The 10,197-nt window shown below is 49.2% G+C and overlaps 1 protein-coding gene across 1 annotated transcript; it reads right to left on the reverse strand.

Annotated features, from left to right (window-relative positions):
- Positions 1-727: 727 nt before the first annotated feature.
- Positions 728-9,585, reverse strand: LOC142564877 (TNF receptor-associated factor 6-like). Its single transcript, XM_075676068.1, has 2 exons — positions 9,236-9,585; positions 728-2,032 (listed from the first exon to the last, which is right to left on the reverse strand). The coding sequence occupies exons 1-2, from the start codon at positions 9,518-9,520 to the stop codon at positions 992-994; spliced, it is 1,326 nt and encodes a 441-aa protein (XP_075532183.1). The 5' UTR covers positions 9,521-9,585; the 3' UTR covers positions 728-991.
- Between the last annotated feature and the right edge of the window lie 612 nt (positions 9,586-10,197).

Below are 10,197 nucleotides of genomic sequence, written 5' to 3' on the forward strand. Positions count from 1 at the left end.
TTGCAACAAGCTTCCCTATGGTTCCCGCATTTGTCAGCCCGGCCTTCCCGACATCCACATACTCGACAGAAGGAGAGAATATTTTTGTACGACAAATAATAAAGGCTTTTTACATCAGAATAAAACGCGAAACTTGTATTAGTGATACGCCTCTTGCTCTGCACAGCACAGAACGTCGATTCTTTGATTGTATCTTTTAATCAGAATGCTCTTTCGTAATTTCAACCCCGTTGTCCGATTGCTGTGTGCGAACGCTTTCGCGCACCCTGTCATATTTTTCATATAAAACTGAACCAGCCCGCTTAACATAAACTTAGTTACGAGCAACGCTCTTTCCTGTCCTCGTCCTTCAGTTTGGCTCGCGAGGTGACAGATCACAGAATACGCTGCTAGCGTTGCCCTTTGAATGCGGGGACGCTTGATCAGCGATTTCGTTTTTCTGGAGCGTGCTCCTCGCGTGCTCTAAGAACGCTGCAACAGCGCATAAATCTTCAGTGATGTTCTGGTGTCCACACTAAAACGTGGGGCAAATAAATTATCGCGTCTTAACTAGGTTTATTTTCGTAGAGGTGATTGCTGGCTAAATCTCCCTGGTTATTCATCCTGCAAGCTGCATTTGCGGAACTGCGACTGTTCGAACACTGCGTAGGCGACATTACTGGCAGCAACCACTTGGCAAACATGCGCAGCGTACCCACGCATTTCAACAATCAGTTGTCCGTGGATAGAGACGGTGCGTGATTTAAAATATAGAACTCTTCTTTTAGGGCTTGCTTGCCCCTCCATCTACCTTTTATCCAAGAGAAAGAGAAATCAAGATGTGACGACGCACAAGTAGAGTGTTTGTCAACATCTGTAATTCCAACGGTTCCAAAGAATGTTTTATGGTACAGCCTCCATTCAACAGTCTGTAGCGCTCCGTTGCACTCCGTTCCTTTGCGCTCATCCCTTGTGCGTTTTTCTTGACGTTCATGGCGGCTTCCAGTGATCCCTAAAGAAGCTCCCACACAACACGTAGCTCGTCGTCACAAACATAGCCGCCACATTTTAGTTCTCCTAAATCTATAAACTTGTGATTGATATCAACCACTTCATCGCTAGATTCAGTTGGCTTCCCATAATTCTTTAGACTACGGGATGTCTTAACCGTTATTGATTTGTCTACATCTTGAAGCGGGTGTAGGATAGTTAGCTTGATTTGGTGCTCAAATGGCCACTGAACGACTTCGTCGAGGTCACCTCTGTGCAGCTTAAGAGCTATAAAAAGGGACATACTACTTTCTTTGTTATTTTTCATCGTAACACCAGGCGATATGTTGTAACCGCGCAGGTAGACAGGTCCACTGAGCTGTGTCACGAAGCCCTTTTCCAACGCCGCGGCTTCATGTGATTTGACTTCACGAACAAAAAACTCGCAACGGTTTACATTTTTTTTCGTGTGTGCTAGTGCTTCCTCCACCTTCTGCATCACTGCGTTGTTGCTTACTTTTGTATGTTCTTTTGCGCTTTCGACAGCAGCTACGAAGCGGAAAAATTGTTGTGCGCTGTGCATTTTGGCATCTGCTATCTTTATGTTAAGCTCCTCATGTAGTGTGCTGATGTCGTTCAGAATACGTTGTATTTCATCACTGATTCGTCCAACGGGTCTAGTATTTTGGCTCACTGATTCCTTCAAAGAGTTGATTGTTTGGGATAATTCGGTGAGGCTGTCGCAAATGGCGCCATTATGACTGAATGCTCGCTCCAGAAGTGCCTTAATTTCACCTGCCCGCTCTTCCAGTGCCCTTTCTAGGTCTGTAAAGCTTCCCCTTTCGACAACGTCGACTAAGTGTTTATCAGACTCTGTAACGTCAGGTACGGTAAGGGTGTGGCAGTTAGCTCCGAGGTGCTCGCGCATATAGCTGCACAGGACCGTTGCAGAGCATCTTGGACATGGGGTGCAGTGGTACTCGCATTCCGTGTGAAAGTGCTTCGAGACTTCAGAGACAGCCATCACCTCCATGCAGCCACTTCCATGGTTCCAGCATGTCACCTGCATCAAAGGGTCAATGGATTCGCCACTTCAGGATAAAGAAATGCACTTCACAGTACCATGATGCCGGCGTAAAACTTACAAGCACTGTACATATTGCATATATTGTCACGTTGTAGTGACGTTGAAGAATAACACGGTGGCGTCACTGTGAGTCGCGAAACTAACTCTTTACTTGTGCCTAGAAAACAACTAACACTCAAGCACCCCGATAGCGGCGTGTACCGGCGGCTATCATCGAAATCTGACCTGCGGGTCGAGTACGTCAGGTTTTATACATAATTCGTCGAAGGTTCCAGCGTAATAGCTGGTACCTGCGTGCCTTCCAAAAAATACTGCACTATTCGGGTCGCGCATAAAATCTGGTTACGTAAGGTTTGGTGACAACAGACAACGGATGGAACCATTCATAGTATTTGGGAAACTTGACACAAGAAGGCGCTTCTTGCGCTGAGCGATAACACTGCCGCACAGATTGGCTCGTAAAACCGTTCTCGTAAAACATAATCCATGTACGTGTCACTTATAGGGAGCATATTTCAAAGTGCACAAAAATATTAAAAATGTTTTTTCAGAGAAGGCTCAATTCAAATCCTGAAGCTTGACTAGTTCAAATCGAAGGAACTTTGTGCTGGAGAAGTCAAAATGCACAAACAAATATTTACCAGAGTTTTTTATGTAACTTGTTCATCACTGCGGGAAGAACTAGCACTATCCGAATTAAGGTCGTTGAATTCATAATTGCATTCTCCTGGAAAGCCTGACTACGTTGACTCTAGTTTCAATATGTGACCTGACGTGGTAGTCCCAGGGTCATGGCATGGGGCTGCAGTGCTTGAGGTCTTAATTTGGATCCCAGCCGTGGCGCCGCACTATGTTGAAGGCGCAATGCACGAGCGCTCGTGAACAGCAAACATTTGGTGGGCATGAGCCCACCAAATGCTCTCTGTACACGAGCCAGAATCCCACGTGCTCAAAATTAGCTTTCTGAGCCCCCCCCCCCTTGCTCCCCGAATTTTTCATAATTAGATCATAATATTGGCACGTAAAAAGTCAGAATTTACTACTAAATTATTTTAAAATGTCTATTCCGCAAGTTATCCAGACGCAATTATTGACCAGATATACCAAGGATCCGACAGTGGCTTTCGCGTGACTTGTCCAAAATCAAGAAAGTGACTTGTCCAAAATCAAGAAAGGGGCTCAAAGATGAAGTAGCACACTGGTATAGAATTTACATAAACAGGCATTAAGTGCCTCAGAATGGCTGGCCAACGTTTCGATTGGCCGGTAGGTCTAACCGGCCAATTTTTGAAGCACTTTCTCCGTGTTTAAAGGGCCCCTCATCAGGTCTGGCCATTTTGAGCTGACAAGCACAGAGCATACAATGCGCGATACCGATCGTGTCTGCAAAGAATTACATCGCTAAGTGCCGCGGAAAGATCTGAAATTTCAAATCGAACGCCGTTTTTCCTTCTCCTCACGGCCGCCGCGCTCTAAGCCGGAGGATGACGTAGACGTGCCTCTGCGGCTACGTAGTCGTGTCCGCAGTGTGACGTCGCTCGTGGTGGCACGTGACTTCCAGAATCTTATTTGTGTGATCTGTTGCTTGAATTGATGAATTAAAGCTTAGAGAAATAATAAAACACACAAACTGAATGTCTGCGTGTTTTTTTTTTTGCTTTACTTCGCACCGCAGCAAGAGAGATGTACTTCCGCTTCGTCTGCTTGTTCCCACCGTCGTGCGGTAACGTGCGCAGGTACCGAAACTATGCCATTTTGTATCGTGTTCCAGCGCGTGATGGTGCTCTGCGATCCGCTTGTTCTGCCTTAGTATTCGTGTAGCACTCAATTATACCGCTAGTCATTTGTCCTTGTGTACAGCGCGCGAAATCGTGCGCCGCGCGAAACGATAACTGCTTGCACGCAACGCCGCCAGCATTGCCGAAAAAAGAAGTGAGGAGAAAGAAAGTGAAGGCGGGGCCCGTGACGTATGTGTCACGTGCTCCTTGAGGTCCGGCATGGGAGAACGCAGGCAAAGAATTTCGCTTGCGAAGGCTAGATGGCGCGAGTGCAGAGGGAGTCTCATTATGCAGTGGAGTCCGCTTGCTGATCTCATGAGTTCGCAGCACTCAAATATTTCTATCTCGGCTATTAGTGAGCTGACTTTAAAATTTTTGCGGCAGAACGCGTCCTTGAAAACACGTAACACTAGGAAAAAAAATTCGAGCTTTTTATTTATTTAGAGGTTGTCATATAAAATAACAATTCAATGTGTCTTAACTTGCATGCCCCAAAAAGGCAAAGACAAATTTTCTCATCAACAGTCCATTATATTGTCTTTATGGTCACTAATCGGGTGGTTTTTCTGCCGTCAAAAATGTTGAACCTGCGCTGGCCAATGTACAGCTTTTAGGCTTTGCTCATTTGCATGAATGTTGCATTTCTCACTCGCAGCGGTTTAGCACGTAGTGTTATTCTTTATTGGCGTATTTGTTCAATCTCTGGCGTGTGTCTAATGTTTCATTAGGGCTATTGCGTAGCAAGGGCATCACAGCAAATAGTTTCTCGTATGCGTATGGACGCCGCTATAGCTGATCTACTATATCCTACCTCGACAATGAAGTGGTTCGCTCAGCGAAGAAACGATCTCATCGCAGGCAGCAGGACGGGGAGGGTAAATGCTTTCTGAACAATTGTACGGTACGGTAATTGTAAATAACTATTTTATCAATTTGAAACGACAAGATGTATTTTTGTGGCGCATAATTGCGACTCCTTTAAGATAATGGGGAAAAGATTGGTTCCCAATTCACTGATCGCCTTATTCAGATTACGTCTTCGTCATACAACGTTTCAATCGTCAAAAGACAAACCGTTCGGTTGTCACTTACCTTCCTTGTATAATTTCAGGCAATCAAAGTTCGACTGGCTTTGGAAGTCTCAGTAGCATCCCGGTGACGCAGTCTCAAAACGCGCAAGCAGGTGCAAAGAAAGACATGTTCGCGTATCAGCTGCGGTGAGCTGCAAGCTCAGGGAAGCCTTACGAAACATTAGTTGCACGAAACTTCGACGTCTTCGGCATTTCGAGCCACATTTTCGATAACTTTTTTTTTTCTTTCACAAGTCATGTCACTGCGACATGCATTGGGTTCATTTACGTGCGGGTTGGAGTAACGCCGCGCCAACCCGCACCGGAGGTGAAGAAGGATTTAAGCATTCCCCATACGTGAGCCGATCCCGAAGTTAGTGCAATGCCGCGCCAACCCGCACAGGATGTGAAGAAGGATTTAAGCACTCCCCATACGTGAGCCGATCCCGAAGTTAAAGCAATGCCGCTCCAACCCGCACCGGAGGTAATTGAATTGAATTATGGAGTTTTACGTGCCAAAACCACTTTCTGATTAGGAGGCACGCCGTAGTGGAGGACTCCGGAAATTTCGACCACCTGGGGTTCTTTAACATGCGCCTAAATCTAAGCACACGGGTGTTTTCGCATTTCGCCCCCATCGAAATGCGGCCGCCGTGGCCGGGATTCGATCCCGCGACCTCGTGCTCAGCAGCCCAACACCATAGCCACTGAGCAACCACGGCGGGTCCGCACCGGAGGTGAAGAAGGATTTAAGCACTCCCGATACGTGAGCCGATCCCGAAGTTAGAGTAATGCCGCGTCAACCCGCGCCGGAGGTGAAGGATTTAAACACTCCCTATACGTGAGCCGATCTCGAAGTTAGAGCAATGCCGGGCCGACCCGCACAGGATGTGAAGAAGGATTTAAGCATTCCCCATACGTGAGCCAATCTCGAAGTTAGAGCAATGCCGCGCCAACCCGCACAGGATGTGAAGAAGGATTTAAGCACTCCCGATACGTGAGCCGATCCCGAAGTTAAAGCAATGCCGCTCCAACCCGCACCGGAGGTGAAGAAGGATTTAAGCACTCCCGATACGTGAGCCGATCCCGAAGTTAGAGCAATGCCGCGTCAACCCGCGCCGGAGGGGAAGGATTTAAGCACTCCCCATACGTGAGCCGATATCGAAGTTAGAGCAATGCCGCGCCAACCCGAACTGGAGGTGAAGAAGGATTTAATTACTCCCCATACGTGAGCCGATCTCGAAGTTAGGACAATGCCGCTCCAACCCGCACCGGAGGTGAAGGAGGATTTAAGCACTCCCCATAAGTGAGCCGATCCCGAAGTTAGAGCTATGCCGCGTCAACCCGCGCCGGAGGTGAAGGATTTAAACACTCCCTATACGTGAAACCATCCCGAAGATACAGCAATGTCGCGTCAACCCGCGCCGGAGGTGAAGGATTTAAGCACTCCCCATACGTGAGCCGATATCGAAGTTAGAGCAATGCCGCGCCAACCCACACTGGAGGTGAAGAAGGTTTTAAGCACTCCCCATACGTGGGCAGATCGCGAAGTTAGTGCAATGCCGTGCCAAGCCGCGCCGGAGGTGAATAATGATTTAAGCACTCCCCATACGTGAGCCGAACCCAAAGTTAGAGCAATGCTTCGCCAGCCCGCACCGGAGGTGAAGAAGGATTTAAGCACCCTCCCCCCCCCCCCCCCCCTACGTGAACCGATCCCGAAGTTAGTGAAATTCCGCGCTAACCCGCGCCGGAGGCGAAGGACTTAAGCACTCCCTATACGTGAGCCAATCCCAAAGTTAGTGCAATGCCGCGCCAACCAGCACCGGAGGTGAAGGACTTAAGCCTCCCCATACGTGAGCCGAACCCGAAGTTAGAGCAATGCCGCGTCAACCCGCGGCGCAGGTGATGCTGGCGTTAAGCACTCCTCAAGCGTGAGCCGATCCCGAAGTTAGTGCAATGCCGCGCCAACCAGCACCGGAGGTGAAGGACTTAAGCCTCCCCATACGTGAGCCGAACCCGAAGTTAGAGCAATGCCGCGTCAACCCGCGGCGCAGGTAATGCTGGCGTTAAGCACTCCTCAAGCGTGAGCCGATCCCGAAGTTAGTGCTATGCTACGCCAACCAGCACCGGAGGGGAAGGACTTAAGCACTCCCCATACGTAAGCCGATTCCGAAGATGGTGCAATGCAGGGCCGATCCGATGCTGAGGTGAAGGATGCGTTAGGCATTCCCCAAACGTGGCCCGATACCGAAGATCGTGCAATGCCGGGCCGACCTGCGGCGGAGGTGGAGCAAGCGTTAAGCACTGCCCATCCGTAAGCCGATCCCGAAGCTAGTGCAAAAGCTAGTGCAATCCCACGCCAACCCGCTCCGGTGGTTAAGAAGGATTTATGACGCACTGGCCAAACGAGGCCCGATTCCGAAGCTGCTGCAATGCCGCGCACACTCGCACCGGAGGTGAAGCAGGCGTTAAGCACTCCCCATAAGCGGGCCGATCCCGAAGATGGATCGATGCCGGGCCGACCCGAGGCGGAGGTGAAGCCGGCGTTAAGCACTCCCCATACGCGGGCCGTTCCCGAAGATGGTGCAATGCCGCGCCAACCTGCGATGGAGCCATCAATGGACCCACATACACAGCTACGCTGGTCATCCTTCTTCACAGAGTGGAAGGGCACCGAATTTTTTAAATATAAGCAGGTCCTACGCGCTGTAACAATATAAGGAAATCTTTCACTGGTGTATGCAAAGAACGCTGTTCTTGTTTAGTGACCATTTGCCAGTATTAAGCACACAACCAAGTTGCAGACAAGTTCACCGAGAAAGGTCCCGCTCAACATAAATATGGATCGCTCAACCCTACGCACCCCACGCCTGACGACGATGAAACGACGACGACTGTATGGCCACCATACAATGAACAAGATGGAATGACCCCGACTGTGTGAACGCGATGCGCGCATGATGTCGGCATGACAATAAAAAATTGTACGACGACAATGACATGACGAAACATGTATTATTATGTCAATGTATGTGATGCAACGACCACGAATGCGTGACGAATACAGCATGATATTGGCCTCACTGCCAAATAATGGCCACGACAGAACAAACGCGACTGCCTGACGACGATTGTATTACGGTATTAGAATCACTGCGACAGAATGACAACGACGAAATGACTGCTACGGCATGACAACGATTGTCTATTGGTGACGGCATGAAGACAACGCCAGAGCGACAAAGGGATGACGATGTCGAAAAGATTACACCGGTATGGCGACGATAGCGTGACGACGGAACGGCCCAACTGCGTGTTGGTGTAGCAGCTGACGTCCGCGCTTGCGCGTGTAACCACGCCGGTCCTCTCTATATTTGTAGCTCGTTTGCCCTACGTCCGATACCTGCCGATCTTGCAAGGCTACCAGGAGCCAGCCCTCGAAAAGCCAGCCCTCGAAATTCTGAGCTTTGACGTGCCAAAACGACGATTTCATTTAAGGCACGTCGTAGTGACGAGACTCGTGGATTTTTTTTTTGCCACCTAGGTTTCATTAACGCGCTCCTAAATCTAAGAACCCGAGCGCGTCTGCTTTTCGCCCCCATCGAAACGCGGCTGGCACCGCTAGACTCAAACCCACGACCCTCGAGCTCTGAATCGCAATGCCACAGCCACTATGCTACCGCTGCGGGCACAAATGGATGACAAGCCTTTATTAGATATTTTTATATTAGGTGACGCAAGCCGCATGCCCAAGCGTTCGGGCACGCAAACCTCCGGGCGCACAAAAGGACCAAACGCGAGCGCTAAGGAGCCCTAATGTTCCGCAACAGAGTTTGCATCCCTGAATACTTGTAGGCGGCTTCCCGCCCCCTAAGCTAAAACTCTGTCTTATACTCCGTTTCATACATCAGGTGCAACGCTGTGAAAGCTACGCAAGTAGTCCGGTCACCAAAGTATCACTCCGCGCGTTTCCGTCTATGCTTCGCTGCGCGCCGGCGGCGTTTGCGCGCCCGAGCATGCACGTGAGACGTGACGGGCTGTAATTAGGAAATAACGAAAAGCAAATTAATCTGAAACAACGTGTTAGCAGCCGCATAAGGACATCGATTGTTTCTAAGGGTACAACTTTTTTGTTCATTCAGAACTGAGCTTATATAAAGAAACTTTCTGCAAACGTCGGGTCAAGAAACACCGAACTATTTCTAAGTGCGAATGCAGCCACTGAAGAAAGCATCTCTGGCCTCCACGGCGTTCCAGCTGATGTATGAAATGCAGTATGGTTTACACGTAATGCAACGAAACCTCGCTTGTTTACGGGCGTGCTGGCTTACCTCTCTTTGTAGCAGCTTGCCGGTAGGGAAGTCTCTCCACTCAACGTCTTCTTCAAGGAAGTTTTCCCTGTCAATCAGACAGGCGTTCCCGTCGTCCGCTCCGCACTGTTCGTAACAAGAATCGCAGGCTACGTGGCCGCACGGCAGGAGAGCGGTAGTCTTGCGCACGAGTCCGCAAACACTGCACTGCCTGTTTCGTGGAATGGGCTTAACGAAATGCAGAGGCTTCCAGTCCAAATTTTCGCCGAAACCGACCAGCGTGTACTGCAGGGTCCTAGTTGCCATATTGTTCAAAACGCCGATCTTCGCTGATGGAGCGGCCCGAACTGGCGTCGTTTCGCTCAAGCGCTGTGCCCTCTTATCTCGTTTATCCACGACCCGCCGTCAATATCTCAGTGATAGCGACTGCTGCCACGTGTGCAGGTTGTGTACTATCTAAGGATTTTTTCGATTTGCTATTCCTTTTGCCCTTAGTGAAATTTCACGAGAATACGTGCCTCCGTTACCTCCAATATCGCCCGCTCGTGGCAATGGGCGATAAGAAACAAATAACCGTAGCGAAAGGATGTGCATTCTTTGTCTCGTCTGTATCCCGCACTGTTTCAATTAGAAAGCATTATATGGCCCATTATGTGAAAATCCGGCGTCGTAGTCGGTGGCATGACCGAATGATGGTACCAAAAATAGCTGCGGACGCAGAGTAAGAACACCTCAGAAAATGTTCGAATTGGCGTCAGATTTCTCAGAAAGGTTCCTGTAAATTAGGTAAAGTATGTCTTTCAAAACAATATTTGGTAAAGTTCGGCCCGGGTGCGAATCGAACGCGGGCATCCGCGGTGTCCCAACACCACCGCGGCTTCACGGTTCTGGTTGGTTAAAGGTGTTTGTGCGTGCGCCATTGCACACGTCACATCGCAGCTATTTGACTAACTAAACGTTAGTCTAACTAACTAACTAACTAA

Source organism: Dermacentor variabilis, chromosome 11 (genome assembly GCF_050947875.1).
Source record: "Dermacentor variabilis isolate Ectoservices chromosome 11, ASM5094787v1, whole genome shotgun sequence".
Classification (NCBI taxonomy): domain Eukaryota; kingdom Metazoa; phylum Arthropoda; class Arachnida; order Ixodida; family Ixodidae; genus Dermacentor; species Dermacentor variabilis.